The sequence below is a fragment of the Hemitrygon akajei genome, chromosome 12, assembly GCF_048418815.1.
Source record: "Hemitrygon akajei chromosome 12, sHemAka1.3, whole genome shotgun sequence".
Taxonomy (NCBI): Eukaryota; Metazoa; Chordata; class Chondrichthyes; order Myliobatiformes; family Dasyatidae; genus Hemitrygon; species Hemitrygon akajei.
The window spans coordinates 91,098,084-91,117,587 of record NC_133135.1 but is presented as its reverse complement, the minus strand read 5'-3'; the positions used below and the strand labels follow the sequence as shown (position 1 = coordinate 91,117,587).

At 45.3% G+C, this 19,504-nt stretch overlaps 1 protein-coding gene across 2 annotated transcripts in view; it reads left to right on the top strand.

Annotated features, from left to right (window-relative positions):
- LOC140737288 (neurogenic locus notch homolog protein 2-like) overlaps positions 1–19,504 on the top strand; it is a 205,347-nt gene that overhangs the window by 150,123 nt on the left and 35,720 nt on the right. For both annotated transcript variants that reach the window (XM_073063678.1, XM_073063679.1), the window contains 7 exons: positions 4,321–4,513; positions 5,691–5,836; positions 6,562–6,675; positions 11,652–11,771; positions 15,845–15,997; positions 16,948–17,176; positions 18,277–18,478. In XM_073063678.1, the coding sequence (XP_072919779.1) occupies positions 4,321–4,513; positions 5,691–5,836; positions 6,562–6,675; positions 11,652–11,771; positions 15,845–15,997; positions 16,948–17,176; positions 18,277–18,478 (1,157 nt within the window). The remainder of the gene's footprint in view (positions 1–4,320; positions 4,514–5,690; positions 5,837–6,561; positions 6,676–11,651; positions 11,772–15,844; positions 15,998–16,947; positions 17,177–18,276; positions 18,479–19,504) is intronic.

Sequence of the window (19,504 nt, the reverse complement as noted above, 5' to 3'; positions counted from 1 at the left end):
ACTCTCAGGTGCCACCTCACCGATGCCTTGTACAACCCTGAGTGCAATTTTAAACATTCCATTCAGTACAGTAGGTTTGGGGCCATTTCATTCTGTTTGTCACAAGCCACTTTGGGCACCAGGTGAATGGGTTTGGCACATTGGCACTCAAAGCACTTGGCTCTTCAAACCGTTTATAAGGTTGCTTTTTAATGAGTTAGCCTAAGTGAAAATCAACCTATCAATCCCATGGGAGGGAATGGTGTGCCAGCCGGTTTGTATAGAGCAAGGTCATGCAGCCAGTTGGTGTCACAAACCAGTTGCGTGTTGGTGAGGTGTAAATATAGACCTTGTTCCCAGGAAACAGGCGCTTTCACGTTGTGCCAGCTTCATCTGAGGCTTCAGTGCAACGATCAATTGGGAAGGCAGCACATGAAAAAAGCAGAGTAGCTCTGCTTCTTTAAAGGAGTGTTGGCCTGTACCCTGGATGGGGGGGAATCAGAAATGATAATGCTACCACTGAGCCAGGAGCAGGGGTCAAAGGAAACGAGAATGAAAAGGTGTTTATGGTTTTCATTGCCCAGGTCTTTCAAAGAACAATACAGCACAGTACAAGCCGTTTGGCCCACAATGTTGTGCTGACCCTTAAACCTTGCCTCCCATATAACCCTCCACCTTCAATTCCTCCATATACCTGTCGAGTAGTCTCTTAAATTTCACGTGTATCTGCCTCCACCACTGACTCAAACAGTGCATTCCATGCACCAACCACTCTCTGAGTAAAAAACCTTCCTCTAATATCCCCCTTGAACTTCCCTCCCCTTACCTTAAAGCTATGTCCTCTTGTATTGAGCAGTGGTGCCCTGGGGAAGAGGCGCTGGCTGTCTACTCTATCTATTCCTCTTAATATCTTGTATACCTCTATCATGTCTCCACTCATCCTCCCCTCCAAAGAGTAAAGCCCTAGCTCCCTTAATCTCTGATCATAATGCATACTCTCTAAACCAGGCAGCATCCTGGTAAATCTCCTCTGTACCTTTCCAATGCTTTCACATCCTTCCTATAGTGAGGTGACCAGAACTGGACACAGTACTCCAAGTGTGGCCTAACCAGAATTTTATAGAGCTGCATCATTACCCCGCGACTCTTAAACTCTATCCCTCGACTTATGAAAACTAACACTCCATAAGCTTTCTTAACTACCCTATCTACCTGTGAGGCAACTTTCAGGGATCTGTGGACATGTACCCCCAGATCCCTCTGCTCCTCCACACTCCCAAGTATCCTGCCATTTACTTTGTACTCTGTCTTGGAGTTTGTCCTTCCAAAGTGTACCACCTCACACTTCTCCAGGTTGAAATCCATCTGCCCATTTCTGCATCCTATCAATGTCTCTCTGCAATCTTCGACAATCCTGAACACTATCCACAACACCACCAACCTTTGTGTCCTCTGCAAACTTACCAACCCACTCTTCTACCCCCACATCCAGGTGGTTAATAAAAATCACAAAAAGTAGAGGTCCCAGAACCGATCCTTGTGAGACACCACTATTCACAACCCTCCAATCCAAATGTACTCCCTCCACCACAACCCTCTGCTTTCCGCAGGCAAGCCAATTCTGAATCCACCTGGCCAAACTTCCCTGGATCCCATGCCTTCTGACTTTCTGAATAAGCCTACCGTGTGGAACCTTGTCAAATGCCTTACTAAAATCCATGTAGATCACATCCACTGCACTACCCTCATCTATATGCATGGTCACCTCCTCAAAGAACTCTATCAGGCTTGTTAGACATGATCTGCCCTTCACAAAGCCATGCTGACTGTCCCTGATCAGACCATGATTCTCTAAATGCCCATAGATCCTATCTCTAAGAATCTTTTCCAACAGCTTTCCCACCACAGACTTAAGGCTCACTGGTCTATAATTACCCAGACTATACCTACTACCTTTTTTGAACAAGGGGACAATATTTGCCTCCCTCCAATCCTCCGGTACCATTCCCGTGGACAACAAGGACATAAAGATCCTAGCCAGAGGCTCAACAACCTCTTCCCTCGCCTCATGGAGCAGCCTGGGGAATATTCCGTCAGGCCCTGGGGACTTCTCCGACCTAATGTATTTTAACAACTCCAACACCTTTTCTCCCTTAATATCAACATGCTCCAGAACATCAACCTCACTCATATTGTCCTCACCGTCATCAAGTTCCCTCTCATTGGTGAATACCGAAGAGAAGTATTCATTGAGGACCTCGCTCACTTCCACAGCCTCCAGGCACATCTTCCCACCTTTATCTCTAATCGGTCCTATCTTCACTCCTGTCAACCTTTTGTTCTTCACATGATTGAAGAATGCCTTGGGGTTTTCCTTTACCCTACTTGCCAAGGCCTTCTCATGCCCCCTTCTTGCTCTCTTCAGCCCCTTCTTAAGCTCCTTTCTTACTACCCTATATTCCTCAATAGATTCATCTGATCCTTGCTTCCTAAACCTTATGTATGCTGCCTTCTTCCATCTGACTGGATTCTCCACCTCACTTGTCACCCATGGTTCCTTCATCCTACCATTCTTTATCTTCCTCACCGGGACAGATTTATCCGTAACATCCTGCAAGAAATCCCTAAACATCGACCACATCTCCATAGTACATTTCCCTGCAAAAACATCATCCCAATTCACACCCGCAAGTTCTAGCGTTATAGCCTCATGATTTGCCCTTCCCCAATTAAAAATTTTCCTGTCCTTTCTAATTCTATCCCTTTCCATGATAATATTAAAGGCCAGGGAGCGGTGGTCACTGTCCCCCAGATGCTCACCCACTGAGAGATCTGTCACCTGACCCGGTTCATTACCTACTCTAACACTCTGGTGCCCCTCCCCCTGCAAATCTAGTTTAAACCCCCCCCCCCCCCCCCACCAGAGCAGCACTAGCAAACTTTCCCGCAAGGATGTTAGTCCCCCTCCAGTTCAACAGAGTAAAAATTGGATTTTATGCATGTAGGAAAATATGTAGTACATATTTCATAAAACTGGTGTGAGGGAGCTGTTAGGTTCCGGGGAGAAATTCCATCTGTCCAATTACCCCCTTTTTATTTTGTAATTTACAGTGGCCATTTAACATGCCAGCAGATCTTTAGGAGGTGGGAGGAAACCAGAGGGCCCAGGGATACACCCACCTAGTCACAAGGAGAACACGCAGACTCCACACCGACAGCACGGGAGGTTAGGGTTAACCCAGGTTGTCGGAGCTGTGAGACAGTAGCTCTCCTCGCAGCATCACTTCCACATGGAGCACTTGACCCAAATTCAACACCAGAAATATTCGACTCCTGAGGATGATGGCACCCAGAGACTGGATGGTAGAAAACAGGTTTCATTGACTCAGTCCCTTCCTCTCTTTCTTTCACAAATGACTCCTTTAGGTTCTGGCAGGCCTGTGTTTTCCCTCCTTCTAAGATCCTTGCATGAATTTTGGGATTGATTCCATATTTAAGTATTGTTGCACAATTGGAGTTTTAAACCCCTCCCCCACACCAGCCCTTTTGATCGGACAGGATGATGGATTAGTGATGGTCATCACACTGATGGTCTGCAAATATTTCCGCCTGCCCTTGTGACTGTAAATCTGAGTGACTAAATTTTGGCAGTGCCGTGATTGTGATGATTTTATTCCTTTTGTGTGCTGTGTTTAATAAATATAGGATCGTCTGCATCCATTTATAGCTATGACTAATACATCAGAAATCATGCTGTCAAATTATAATTCCTCTGGTGATTTCTCTTTGTTCTGTTGGTGACAGATAACTAGGCTGCAATCAATGGGCTCAGTGTTTAAAGAGATAGAGAGGGTGGGGCTGAAATATGAGCTCTTTAGTGCAATGAAATCATAAACCAATTCATGAAGAATAGGTTTGCAATTTCATTCCTCAAAGCTCACAGGAATCTTCCCCGACAGTCATTTTAGTCTTGGTGCAGCCAACAGGTGCTGAGACAATGTGCTTTGACAAGACCCAAGCCCTGTCCATCAAGCTTACAAAAAAAATTCATGGCTCCACCCCATAAGCTCAAGACTAGCCTCTGGGTATGCTCTTACTATTGGATCACTTCAAGAGGCCTTAGTTATTTTGCAATAATTGATCTTTTTGGTTTCCTTGACTGAAAATGTTCATTGACAGGTGAAAAGTTTACTTTGAATTGTTTTTTTTTTGTTGTAATATTGAGTCACACCAACCTACCCCCCCCCCCCCAAATACACTGAGTGAGGGAATATGATCTGAAACAAAACAAAATCCTGAATTGTGTGGCTTTATGTTTGCATTTTTTGTTCTTGCTTGCAGGACCCATGTGCAACATTGACATCGATGAGTGTGCCTCCAATCCATGTCAAAATGGTGGTACGTGCGTTGATGAGATCAACCGCTTTGTTTGCCGCTGCCTGGAAGGATATCATGATCCCTATTGTAAATCAGAAGTGGACGAGTGCAAGAGTGGTCCTTGTATTCATGGAACGTGTGTAGATGACGTCAACAGGTCCGTTCCAGTAACACTGCCTTCCACGGCTCCTTCTGTCTCTCTTTCATTTGACTTGCAACCTATTTACTTCATTAACAGTTCTTGCTGCTAATTAAGATTTGTATAAAGGGGGCAAGGGAGTGGTTGCAATGGAGGCAGAAGCAAAACTTTGGGGCCACAGTTAATTTTTATCTTGAATATTATTTTCGTTTTTACAGTTACCTGTATGGTTGTGAGACCAGCTGGGCGGGAGTCTGAATGCCACCTGCAGATAGTTGTCTGTTTATCCTATGTGGATGTGGGATACAGGCAGAGTTTGGTTTGCCTATGGTGATTGGCTTGCTGGGTGAGACAAACTTGCCTGAATGTGTGTTTTTTTTTGAAAATATGTTCCAGCTTGATTTATTGCATTGAGGGAAGGTGCATGGACAATTCAACATTTTGAAACCATGAACAAAATTACAAATATGAGTCATTGTGAGGACATATTTGGAATGTAATTCTTATCGTGCAGTCAGTACTTGAAGGCCAAGAATAGGTACAAGAAGGTCAGAGCTAAAGTCTCAGTTTTCCATTTAGATATGGTGAACCCAACATTTTCTGTTCATTGCTTGCATGTGTGCTTTTGAATTTAATGTGGAAGTACTTGTTTTCAGTGCATTAAACAATGCTTGATGCATGTGTTGTGTTTTGAATGTTAAATCTTCCTATGAAAGTAATTGGAAAGAGTTAACACAGTCAGTGAAGGTGAATTTCAAGGCAGCATATTTGTCTTTGAGCTCCCTTTAAATTGATGGATCTCTTAATAACAATGACCTTATTGAGTAATCCTTTGAGTTATCTTATCAACTATTTTTGTAAAGTAAAATTTACATCACCAATTTCCACAAAGGCATGCCATAGTGACCAGGTAATCTTCAGGATATTGGTAGCTGAGAAAATTGGTTCCAATGGAACCTTTTGTAGACCAGGTGTCAAAATCCTCATGTCAGAGGTGGTATATTGAGCAGTGCATTGACCCTGAGCACTCTGCTAGACTCTCATCCTGGGCTCATTGCATGGACTTCAGTGCAGATAACTTACTTTTTGAAATTACGTTTGGATTTACAGGGCTGTGTTTCTTGGCGTGACTTTAAACCAACGAATGCATCCAGTTAACTCTTGCCTTTTAACATTACTATTTCTGTTTTTGCAGTTACCGGTGTGAATGTCACGCTGGCTGGGCTGGAGTCAACTGCGACGTGGACAAGAATGAGTGTGAATCAAATCCCTGTCAACAGGGAGGAACCTGTGAGAACCTAGTCAATGGCTACAGGTGCTTGTGTGTGAAAGGATTTAAAGGTAAGAGAGAAGTACTGAAGCTTTGAATTGGTGGAGGCAACTAATTATGTCCAAAGCCAAGCTTTAAACTGTTGATTCTGAGGGCACAAAAATATGCCTGCATCATTCTAGTATCTATTCAGCACTATCACCCGTCAACTCCTTAAAAGACCACTAAAGTTTCAGGTCTCCTTTGTGGGTTTCTGGGGACTAGAAAGCTACTATTATAAAACTTTACAGTTTAACCTCTTGTCATTAAACAATATTCAAAGTTGGGATAAATTCAAATTATAGATTCTGACCCTTATCAATATTTTCATGTACTTAAAGCAGTTTTAAATGTTATGTGTACGTTATGACATGTTTTACAATAAATGTACAATAAATAAATAAATAAATAAACCATGTAAAATGCTTCTTTGAAGGAATTATTGGGACCTGCAGCATTTGAAGGGTCACTTGCTGCATGACATTGGGAAGGAATTGCAGGATATGAAGCCAGTGTGGGACATGGGTCTGCAGTGAAAAGCCATTTCCAACTTTGCCACCAATTGGTAGTCATGTTGGTCACAGCCCTGCAGAAAACAATGAAATTGAAGGGAAACGTGACACGAAGGGCAATGAGTTGTTTTATAACTGGTGTCAGAACTTGAATTCCTTTTTCTAAAGTCTTCAAGGGCTTTGCTAGCACCTGAAATAAAGGGGATAAAATAATATTTTCTTTTCTCATTCTTCTGAAATTTGAGGCTCCAACTGCCAAATCAACATAAATGAGTGTGCATCGAACCCCTGCCTGAACAAAGGAGTCTGTGTGGATAAAGTGAACGGATACCAGTGTGTGTGTTCTCTCCCATATACTGGTAAGAGTTTATAAAGACATATTACAGTGTGCACTGTTGCTGCTGTATTTCTCATGTATTGCACTGCAAAACAGTGCATTGTGTCATCAGTGAATTTGAAACAGGACGGGGTCGACCAAAACATTGAAATAGATGTAAAACAAGCATTGAGTCGAGGTACATGCTGATGGGTTTGGGTATCTGTTTCAGAAATCAGCCCAGCCTCCTTCCAGAGGTGTACGCCATGTCAAGTAGTCCGCAGCTTCTTGCCTAATTAACCTGGAAGCCCCATAAGTGTATATTTTCCACATTTACCATTCTTAAGAACTTGGAGCATTTTTATTAGTTTGTCTCATGTGAACTAAAACCAGTTCTATAAATCCCCAGCAATCTTTTCCAGGTGTAAGTATGAGATTCATTCTTCCAGCACTGCATTTAGATACCCCTTGGGGAGGGAAGAGTGAGAACTAGTGCACTAATTCAGCATTTTTGTCTCTGGCAAGCAGTGGCCGAGAAGGACAAAGTTAGACACAATTGTATTCAGATAACTTTGTGTTTCCCAAAATGAACATTGATCTCAAGGTGAAAGGGTGATGAGGATGCTTGTAATAGAAGAATGCATGTGGGAAATGCTAGGAAAATCTGCATAGTTTCACTCTGGGACTTTTTTACACTGGTGTGCAAGGCAACATTCTGAGCTGAGGGACACGTTCAGTGACGCTGGTGTGCAAGGAAACAGGGCTGAGAACAGAGCTCAGTGATAGTGTGCAAGGCAACAGGAGCTGAGGACAGAGCTCAGTGACGCTGGTGTGCAAGGCAACAGGAGCTGAGGACAGAGCTCAGTGACGCTGGTGTGCAAGGAAACAGGGCTGAGAACAGAGCTCAGTGACGCTGGTGTGCAAGGCAACAGGAGCTGAGGACAGAGCTCAGTGACGCTGGTGTGCAAGGAAACGAGCTGAGGACAGAGCTCAGTGACGCTGGTGTGCAAGGCAACAGGAGCTGAGGACAGAGCTCAGTGACGCTGGTGTGCAAGGAAACAGGAGCTGAGGACAGAGCTCAGTGATGGTGTGCAAGGAAACAGGGCTGAGGACAGAGCTCAGTGACGCTGGTGTGCAAGGCAACAGGAGCTGAGGACAGAGCTCAGTGACGCTGGTGTGCAAGGAAACAGGAGCTGAGGACAGAGCTCAGTGACGCTGGTGTGCAAGGCAACAGGAGCTGAGGACAGAGCTCAGTGACGCTGGTGTGCAAGGAAACGAGCTGAGGACAGAGCTCAGTGACGCTGGTGTGCAAGGCAACAGGAGCTGAGGACAGAGCTCAGTGACGCTGGTGTGCAAGGAAACAGGAGCTGAGGACAGAGCTCAGTGATGGTGTGCAAGGAAACAGGGCTGAGGACAGAGCTCAGTGACGCTGGTGTGCAAGGCAACAGGAGCTGAGGACAGAGCTCAGTGACGCTGGTGTGCAAGGAAACAGGAGCTGAGGACAGAGCTCAGTGACGCTGGTGTGCAAGGCAACAGGAGCTGAGGACAGAGCTCAGTGACGCTGGTGTGCAAGGAAACAGGAGCTGAGGACAGAGCTCAGTGACGCTGGTGTGCAAGGAAACAGGAGCTGAGGACAGAGCTCAGTGACGCTGGTGTGCAAGGAAACAGGGCTGAAGACAGCTCAGTGATAGTGTGCAAGGCAACAGGAGCTGAGGACAGAGCTCAGTGATGGTGTGCAAGGAAACAGGGCTGAGAACAGAGCTCAGTGACGCTGGTGTGCAAGGCAACAGGAGCTGAGGACAGAGCTCAGTGACGCTGGTGTGCAAGGCAACAGGAGCTGAGGACAGAGCTCAGTGACGCTGGTGTGCAAGGCAACAGGAGCTGAGGACAGAGCTCAGTGACGCTGGTGTGCAAGGAAACAGGAGCTGAGGACAGAGCTCAGTGACGCTGGTGTGCAAGGAAACAGGAGCTGAGGACAGAGCTCAGTGACGCTGGTGTGCAAGGAAACAGGAGCTGAGGACAGAGCTGTGACGCTGGTGTGCAAGGCAACAGGAGCTGAGGACAGAGCTCAGTGACGCTGGTGTGCAAGGAAACAGGAGCTGAGGACAGAGCTCAGTGACGCTGGTGTGCAAGGAAACAGGAGCTGAGGACAGAGCTCAGTGACGCTGGTGTGCAAGGAAACAGGAGCTGAGGACAGAGCTCAGTGACGCTGATGTGCAAGGCAACAGGAGCTGAGGACAGAGCTCAGTGACGCTGGTGTGCAAGGAAACAGGAGCTGAGGACAGAGCTCAGTGATAGTGTGCAAGGAAACAGGAGTTGAGGACAGAGCTCAGTGATGCTGGTGTGCAAGGAAACAGGAGCTGAGGACAGAGCTCAGTGACGCTGGTGTGCAAGGAAACAGGAGCTGAGGACAGAGCTCAGTGATGCTGGTGTGCAAGGAAACAGGAGCTGAGGACAGAGCTCAGTGACGCTGGTGTGCAAGGAAACAGGAGCTGAGGACAGAGCTCAGTGACGCTGGTGTGCAAGGAAACAGGAGCTGAGGACAGAGCTCAGTGACGCTGGTGTGCAAGGAAACAGGAGCTGAGGACAGAGCTCAGTGATAGTGTGCAAGGAAACAGGAGCTGAGGACAGAGCTCAGTGACGCTGGTGTGCAAGGCAACAGGAGCTGAGGACAGAGCTCAGTGACGCTGGTGTGCAAGGCAACAGGAGCTGAGGACAGAGCTCAGTGATGGTGTGCAAGGAAACAGGAGCTGAGGACAGAGCTCAGTGATGGTGTGCAAGGAAACAGGAGCTGAGGACAGAGCTCAGTGATAGTGTGCAAGGAAACAGGAGCTGAGGACAGAGCTCAGTGACGCTGGTGTGCAAGGAAACAGGAGCTGAGGACAGAGCTCAGTGACGCTGGTGTGCAAGGCAACAGGAGCTGAGGACAGAGCTCAGTGATGGTGTGCAAGGAAACAGGAGCTGAGGACAGAGCTCAGTGATGGTGTGCAAGGAAACAGGGCTGAAGACAGCTCAGTGATAGTGTGCAAGGCAACAGGAGCTGAGGACAGAGCTCAGTGACGCTGGTGTGCAAGGAAACAGGAGCTGAGGACAGAGCTCAGTGACGCTGGTGTGCAAGGAAACAGGAGCTGAGGACAGAGCTCAGTGACGCTGGTGTGCAAGGAAACAGGAGCTGAGGACAGAGCTCAGTGACGCTGGTGTGCAAGGCAACAGGAGCTGAGGACAGAGCTCAGTGACGCTGGTGTGCAAGGAAACAGGAGCTGAGGACAGAGCTCAGTGACGCTGGTGTGCAAGGAAACAGGAGCTGAGGACAGAGCTCAGTGACACTGGTGTGCAAGGAAACAGGAGCTGAGGACAGAGCTCAGTGATGATGCCTCTTGCGTTACTGCATTTGTGTCCGGGGGTGGGAGTGAGACGTGTGGTATCCCCTTGCTTGCCTACGGGCGCTGACCACTGTGTCAGCTCTGTTCTTCTGTAACAGCTGGTGTCGGGTGCTTCAGCACAAACTGTGGGCACTGCTTCACCTGCTCAAAGACCATTTGCACAACAGTTCTGTCAGTCCCAGGGTATCTCCGACTTTTTTTTTGCAATACTCAAATCAGCGATTGTTACTAACTAGTGAATAATGCAATAATGAATTCCTTCATACCTGAGGAATTGGTCAACTCTTTGCTTTAACATCTCATTCTTGTGGTTAAGCCTAGTCTACAGCACTCCCTAATAAGTCCGGAGTGCTTGCCAGAATGTCTGCGACTTGATTCCACTCACTGCGATGAGGCTCAGTTGGTTGACAATATGGTTTAAAGATTTAGACTTGTGCTAGCCTTAAGATGTTTAATCTCACATTTTGTGCATTTCTGCTTTAATCCTTGCAGACTGCTCAATCTAATGTTCATTCCACATACTCTCAAATCTCCCCCTCAAGCTGCTATCTAAAATCCTTTGTAAAGATTTTTTTTATCATGCTTCATTATTGAAAGAGATCACTCTGTGGGTGATGGGTTTAGTCTGGTGTAGTGATGGGAAAGACAATGAAGGCCGTTCTCAAGCATTCTCAAAGTACAGATAACAATTGTTTTTAAAGTACATGCCTTTCTGTAATGGCTTGTGTTATGACTATTACTTTTGTTTTGAAATTTTGAGTTGTACAGACCTCTGAAAAGTTTCTGATGGTATTTTGTGGACATATCTGTTATTTCACTGGTTTATTGCTGTTTTTCTAACCCAGGTGAAGTGGAAGAGTGGAGATTGTAGTATTAGATCTTTTAATGTTCTTCATTTCTTTCTCCTTGTCATCAGTACTCTAGACCTTTCACTTTCATCAGCCCTCTCCCAAGGTTGCAGGACTTTGATTGTAAACTGAATCATGGCAGTCTTCTATCAGAATTCAACAGCATAGATGAGGGCCCATCCTGTCTCTGCTGATGTTTAGAAAGAGCTTGCCAATTAACATGCCTCAAACTAATTAGGCCACTCTAGCCTTAAAGGCATATATTAATATTGTGCTGACCTAACAAACTTCCACTTGGTATTCCTGGCTGTGACTTTTGTCCCCTTGCTTATCAATACCTGTCCACCCCTGCCTCAAGTATATTCAAAGACTTTTTATAGCCTTTGAATTTAGTCTCACTTTGCTCTCTTTTCCTGTAGACTGCAATTTTGCCATTTAGTTTAAGTGTTATCCATTGCTGTCTAGAAAACATTCAGTACCAGGAAGTGCTTTCTTTCTTTCAACAACAAAAATCATCTCCCTTTTGTTTCTTTTGCAAAGGATGTTAAATCTTTATCCCTTGGTTACCAATTCTCATCTTGCAGTGCATTTTTCTTCTTATTCCAACAATTTTGAAGACTTCTGTTAACTTTCTCTTTGCCCTTCTCTGTGTTAAGGTAAACAAGAGCTTAGATGTCTTGATATTTGAATGTGCATGTCCACTGACATCACTGTAGGTGCTGATATTGCAACCAGTTACACTTTACCTGGTTCTTATGTATTTTCACCTTCCCTTCCCACCTCCTCAGGCAAGGATTGTGAATTTATTCTGGCTCCATGCTCCTCACAGCCGTGTGAAAATGGTGGTGTGTGCAGCGAAACAGAAGACTATGAGAATTTTGTGTGCACTTGCACGGAGAGTTGGCAAGGTGAGATTTCATACAGATTTTAAGTAATCCCAGCCCATTCAATAGCTGAGATGGTTAAATGAAATCATGACTACCTTGACCTCGACTCACTTAACCTAGGAAGGAAGATGCTAGTCATTGAGAATACAACACGGGTTTACCAGACAAATTTCCAGGTGGGTAGGAGAGCAGAGTGAGGGCAGAAGGAGTCACCCGGGTTTATATTCATGAATGATTTGAAGAGATGCAGAATGGAAGATGATATTCTTATAGGGCTAGAAAGACTGAATATGAAGAGATCTTTCTTTGCCTGGGTTATTGTCAGGAAAAGGGGGTGACAATGTCAGGTTACAGGGCAAGGCAGTTCGGCCTGGAATAAGGAAAGTTGCGTTCACTTAGCAGGTGGTTAACCCATGAAACTCACTAGATTATGGAGGTCATAACACCAAAAAGCATCAATAGCATGGGGAGAGATTGGGAGAGTAACGACTGAGGTAAATGTTCAGCTGTGGTCATATGCGATGGCAGAGTAGATTTGAAGGCATGAATGGCCTATTCGTGCTCCTGTTTTCCATTCATATCCTATTACACTCCCAATCATCAAAAATATTTCACTGTAATGAAACCTCAGTTTGTCCACCGAACCTTGTTAATTAATGAGGTTTGGTTGATGCTGGCAAGGCCAGTTATTTTCAGTTGGACAAGTTGGTGTGTAATATTTGAATGCACACAGTATATGGAACAAGGTAGATGAGTTTATAGTACAGCTAGAAATGGAGAGATTGAAATTCTTTGAGGAAATTACAAGCGGGATAGAAAAGGAGAGTGAGTGGATGTTGTTTACTTGGATTTTCAGAAGGCCACTCACAAGTGCTACTCATGAATGCCACGGTATAGTAGAGGTTAGATCGACACTATTACAGCACAGGACATCAGAGTTCAAAGTTCAATCCCAGCATCCTCTGAGGAGTCTGAATGTGTGGGTTTTCTCTGGGTGCTTGGGTTTCTTCCCACAGTCCACACATGTACCAGGTAGATTGCAAATTGTCCCATGACAATTGTTGGGTTAAATCAGAGTTGCCAGGGGTTGTGGGCAGATCTACTCAAAGGGCCAGAAGGCTTCTTCCACACTGTATCTCAAAATAAAATAAAGATGAGGCTGCTAAACAAGATAGGAGCCTGTGGTATCACAGGGAAGGTACAAGCATGTGTACAAGCTTGTAGGCCATTTAGAACAGAGATGCGGAAAACTTTTTCACCCAGAGAGTGGTGGATATGTGGAATGCTCTGCCCCAGAAGGCAGTGGAGGCCAAGTCTCTGGATGCATTCAAGAGGGAGTTAGGTAGAGCTCTTACAGATAGCAGGGTCAAAGGATATGGGGAGAGGGCAGGAATGGGGTACTGATTGTGTATGATCAGCCATGATCACAGTGAATGGTGGTGCTGGCTAGAAGGGCCGAATGGCCTACTCCTGCACCTACAGTCTATTGTCTATTTGGAATAAAGGGGTCCTTTTCTGGTTGGCTACGAGTGACAAGTGGTGTTCCTCATGAGTCAGTTTTGAATCTGATGCTTTTTCATATTATATGTTAATGATCTGGATGGTAGAATAGGTGGCTTTGTGGCCAGGTTTGCAGATGATACAAAGGTAGGAAGAGGTGTACTGTATGTAGTATTGAAGAAGCAGAGAGTCTACAGAAGGGCAAACACGAGGAAATCTGCAGATGCTGGAAATTCAAACAACACACACAAAATGCTGGTGGAACACAGCAGGCCTGCAGGCAGCATCTATAAGGAGAAGCACTGTCGACATTTCAGGCCAAGACCCTTCGTCAGGACAAACTGAAAGGAAAAATAGTAAGAGATTTGAAAGTAGTGGGGGAGGGGGAAATGATAGGAGAAGACCAGAGGGGGTGGGATGAAGCTAAGAGCTGGAAAGGTGATTGGCGAAAGTGATACAGAGCTGGAGAAGGAAAAGGATCATGGGACGGGAGGCCTCGGGAGAAAGAAAGCGGGGGGGGGTGGGAAGCACCAGAGGGAGGGAGAACAGGCAGAGTGATGGGCAGAGAGAGAGAAAAAAAACAACTAAATATGTCAGAGATGGGGAGGAGGGGCATTAATGGAAGTTAGAAAAGTCAATGTTCATGCCATCAGGTTGGAGGCTACCCAGCCAGTATATAAGGTGTTGTTCCTCCAAACTGAGTTTGGATTCATTTTGACAGTAGAGGAGGCCAGGTGTTCAGCGAAACGGTCTCCCAGTGTGGCCTTTTATATATTGGTGAGACCCGACGCAGACGCAGGGCAAAGAAGTGGCAGATGAAATGCAGTGTACAGAAGTGTCTAGTTGTGAACTTTGGCAGAGGAAATAAAGGTATGGACTATTTTCTAGATGGGGAGAAAATTCAGAAATCAGAGGTTTTAATAGGTATATTTAATGTCAGAGAAATGTATCCAATATACAACCTGAAAGGCACTTGGGAGTCCTCATGCAGGGTTGACTAAAGGTTCATTTGCAGGCTGAGTTAGTAGTAAGGAAGGCAAATGTAATTTTGTATTCATTTTGAGAGGCCAAGAATATTAAAACAAGGATGTAATGCTGAGGCTTTGGTCAGACCACATATGCAGTATAGTGCATATGTGATACCTCCGTTGATACCCCTGCCCCCCCCCCCTTACCCCCATCCCTGTCTATTATTTTAGTCTGGTTCTCTTTCTCTCTCTTTTTTTCCCCCCTCACTATAATCTCCCCCCAGCCCTACCTTTCTTTCTCTTTTATTTCCCATAATTCTCCACCTTCCCCCTAGCCCATTTCCCTCCAGCCTATCACTTCCCAGCTCTCTACTTCATCCCTCCCCCCACTTCTTATCCCCCTTCGACCATCCCATGTTATTTCACTCCTGATGAAGGGTTTCGGCCCAAAACGTCGTCACTATCTCCTCCCATAGATGATGTTTGGCCTGCTGAGTTCTGCCAGCATTTTGTGTTTTTATTTATTTCCAGCATCTGCAGATTCACTCATGTTGCCTATGCAGTATAGTGAGCAGTTTTGGTCCCCATATCTAAGGAAGGATATATTGGTGTTGGTTAGGGTTCAGAAGAGGGTTGAGAATCGTAACAGGAATAAAAGGGTTAACAGGAGGAGCATCTGATAGTTCTGGCCCTGTACTCACTGGAGTTTAGAAGGATGAGGGGAGATCTCATTGAGACCTACTGAATATTGAAAGGGTTGGAGAGAGTGAATGTGGAGAAGAATTTCCAGTCCTGGGAGAGTCTCGGGCCAGAGGGCACAGTCTCAGATTTAAAGGATGTCTCTTTAGAACAGAGATGAGGAATTTCTTTAGCCAGTGGATAGTGGTGAATCTGTGGAATTGATTGCCACAATGGCTGTGGAGGCTAAGTTATTGGGTATATTTAATGTGGAGTTTGATTGGTTCTTGATTAGCAAGCATGTCAGACAAAGGTTAAGGAGAGAAAGTGAGCAAATGAGGCTGAAAGGGAAGTGAATTTACTTTATTTCTTAAATCCTTCACATACGTAAGGAGTAAAAATCTTTACGTTATGTCTTCTGAATGTGTAAGAATATGTCAACCATGATTAATGGGTTAAATGCCCTAACTCCGCTCCAATGCCATGTCTAACTACTGCTACTTGTTGTGTTCTTGCACTTTTATGCTCTAAATTTTGGGAAATTTCATTAATCATTTTATTTCAGTAACTACCACAATAAAAGAGAGAAGAAGAAAGCCCTTAACTCCGAGTGGAGTTATCGGGATGCTGTCATGATGGTGTTTTTTTTTAGCAGGCTTTCTTATTTTTACGAGGTCGAGTTGCTAGCTCGACGCTCAACCCAGCACAGGTGGGAAGCGTGCAAGGAAGCCGGCTGGTTTTGAACTTGGGAGCCTTCACTCCAAAGTCCGGTGCTGATGTCACTACGCCACCAGCTGGCCTACAATAAAAGAGTTGAACCTATTATTATGTAGGCATCTGGCCTCTAGGCTTCATCTTCCTGTAGAGTGGAATTGTTTTAGTGGGTATTGAATTTGTAAAGTCCCCACTTAGTGCATTGGGTGATTCTAATTCATATTTCACCTGCAGGTCGGAGATGTTCAGTGGATGTCGATGAGTGTGTTGCTGATCCTTGTAAGAATGCTGGTGCTTGTGAAAATACTCCTGGGAGCTACAACTGTCAGTGCCTGCCCGGCTATGCTGGAGTGAACTGTGAGACAAACATCAATGATTGTACCCCCAGTAAGTCAATTAATAGTGCAATAACATTTATAAATTTCTCTTTGAATGTAAAGCTTGCTTTCCACTAGTCCTGCACAAACACAATCTAAAAGGCTTTCCAGCTCGTGAGGTACGCATTGAAATGTAGTCACGGTTCACTTGTTCATTATGTGCATGTCATATGACCTGGGCAATCACAGTCTTTCCATGACCATGATTGTTCTTGGCAAAAAATTTTCTACAGGAGTGGTTTGCCTTTGCCTTATGGGCAGTGACTTTACAAGACGGATGACTGAAGCCATTATCAATACACATCAGAGATTGCCTGTCTCAGTGGTCACATAAAAAGGACATGTGATATGCACCAGCTGCTCTTACGACCATCCACCACTTGCTCCTGTGGCTTCATATGACCCTGATCGGGGGCTGAGCAAGCACTACACCTTTCTCAGAGTGTGACCTGCAGGCTAGCAGAGAGAAGGGAGAGCCTTGCATCTCCTTTGGTACAGATGCATCTCCACCCGCCACCCACACAATCACAGTTATAAGATTGAAAACACAACTCAAGATCCTACAAAGACCATTCTGAGGGCAGCCATGTCACTTCAGTAATGACAGCTGAGGGTATTATCCATGATCCAGGCAGTATTCCCTTTGAAATGGTGACACAGGATCACTGATTCTACATCTAAGTACAGTTGCCCATGAAATCTGGCAATCTGGTCCCATTGCAAATGTGAGACCCATGTGTAATCCCATGGCGCTGGTCTTGTTGGAATTGACCAGAACCACAGTGAGGGATGACTTTTCAATCCAGAGCACAAGCACAGCCAGTTTCACACCCAGCAGCAGGAGTTGTGACTGATCCACGACTTCTGTTCCAAAAAGATGTTGTTTCCTTAGTAAAGCTTGGTTTATATTGCACCATGGATACCTGGTTAATCACTAAATGTGATCCTGTGATTGCATAGATCCGTGCCAGAATGGAGGTTCCTGTATCGATGGCATCAACACATTCTCGTGCAGCTGTGTTTTGGGGTTCACTGGTGACAAATGCCAGCAGGAAATCAACGAGTGCTTCAGCAGTCCTTGCTTGAATGGCGGCAACTGCTCTGACTACGTCAACAGTTACGTCTGTGCCTGCCCTCAAGGGTTCAATGGGATTCACTGTGAAAACAATATGCCTGACTGCACAGAGAGGTAAGGGAATGGATGGTTTTCATTTTCGGTTGGAGCACCACGTGAAGGAAACTATTGTGACTGAATCAAAATATCAAGCAGAACAGGAAAGCACTTTTAACTAAATAGGTCGTTCTGTTTAAAGTATTTGCCATTCAGAGCATTGGAATGCCTGCTTCTTTGCAATGGGAGCCCTGCCTGAATCTGAAAGCATTGCCGAAGATAGGTTTACTCAGTAAATAGGGTAACAGGAGATGTGTTAGCCTGTTGGCTTTCTGTGTCATTCTGCAAATTCATGGATGAGCTGTCTTTGATCCATGTGACTAGCTTTTAATCAAACCTTTTTTTTAAATGTCACTGATCTTATTTTCATTTTAGCCGAGCACCCAAGGTCTTTCGAGACAGTAACAAATAGTTATTCGTCATGGTGGGAAGGAAAGAAGAGCATCAAATGCTAATAAAAGGACAATCTATTAGAAATTGCCACTTCATTTAAAAAATAAGTGACATATTAGGAAAAGGTGGGGTGAGCTTACCCCTGCAGGATGATAGGTGGGAATAGGGAGGGAGGAGGATATGAAGCAAGCGATGCTTAGAAGATGAAAGTGGGCGGTGGGTGGGCAGGGATGAATGTGATTAAGTTTGAGGCTGAGGGAGGGGATTCCCACACATTATTGCTGCATTCACTTTTGCTATTAATCACCATCAGCACACATAAATAAGCTGAAGTTTTCTCCAGGCAGTACAGCCACTCACTAATCCTCAAAAGCAGCTTTAAGAAGTTGGGAAAAAGGAGAGACAGAACTTCATTGTCTTTAAGGAGTGTTCCCCCCTGTTTTACCCTTCCCTCCCTCCCCCCGGCCTGTCCCCTCCCACCACCCCAATTTTGCAAAGCTTGGGAATGCAGCATTTTAAGAAGTGGTTGAGTTAGAAGGGGGAAACTTGGTAATCCCCACGGAGAGGTGATCAATGTTGTGGAATGGTGGTTTCTGTGGCTGGGTATTGGCTCTTTTGAGGGCATTCATTATTCAGTAGATAGGATTTATCTTGACTCTGGCAGATGTGATTTGCCTTGCACTGTCTTGTCAGCTGAACTGAGTAGACTGGTTTTATCTCGATAGCTCTTGCTTCAACGATGGGACCTGTATCGATGGTATCAACTCGTACACGTGTCACTGCCAGCCAGGCTTCACTGGCTCCAACTGCCAGTTTGACATCAATGAATGTGACTCTAAGCCATGTCAAAATGGTGGCACCTGCATCGATGGGCTGGGCAGTTACCGCTGCTCCTGTCCCTCTGGCTACTCAGGCAAGAACTGCCAGGTAAGGTGTGATACAGCAAGGAGCCATTGGAGTAGTTACACTGCCAAACTCGGAAGGCATCTGCGTCATGTCTGTTTTAGCAAGGACAGGACCATTTTCTGTAAGGCAACTCAACTAATTTTGCAGTAGGTCTTGGGTGCTGTCTCCATAAGACATAAGAGTAGAATCAAGCCCATCAAGTCTGCTCCGCCATTCAATCATGGCTGATCCTTTATTTTTAATCTCCTCCTCAACTCCGGTTCCTGGCCTTCTCTCTGTAACCTTTGATGCCATGTTCAATCAAGAACCTATGAATCTCTGCCTATGAATACACCCAATGACCTAGCCTCCACAGCGGCACATGATGACAAATTCCACAAATTCACCACCCTTTGGCTAAAGAAATTTCTCCACATGTGTTTTGAAAGAGTGCCCCTCTATCCTGAGACTGTGTCCTCTTCTCCTAGACTCTCCCACTATGGGAAATAGCCTTTCCACATCTCCCCTGTCTCGGCCTTTCAACATTCAAAAGGTTTCAATGAGATACCCCCTCATCCTTTTGAATTCCAGTGAGTACAGGCCCACCCTCTGGAGTTTGCATGTCCCCTGGTGCTCTGGTTTCCTCCCACATCCCAAAGATGGGGCTGGGAGGTCACTTGGTTGAGTGTGGAATCATGAATGTAGATGGGTGATTGATGGTCAACGTGGGCTCAGTGGGTCAGGAGACTGTTTCAATTCTGCATCCTTCAAGGGATGTTATTATCTTCAAACCATCAAATCTTGATGTTATTATCTTCAAACCAATACTGTGCAAAAGTCTTAGGCACATATATTGAGCAATGATGCCTAAGAGTTTTACACAGACTTTGTACTGTATTTGTCAACTTGAAGCAGAGAACAGATCTGTAAATCTGACGGGAACAAAGGTTGTTGGGAATGGTGAGGGTGGAGTGCCACAGGAGAGTTATGGGACAGGTAGCAGAGAAGGAGTAGGGGTTGGAGTGGGTGAAGACACACCCAGCCCTGAGACACCAGGCAAGGTCATTT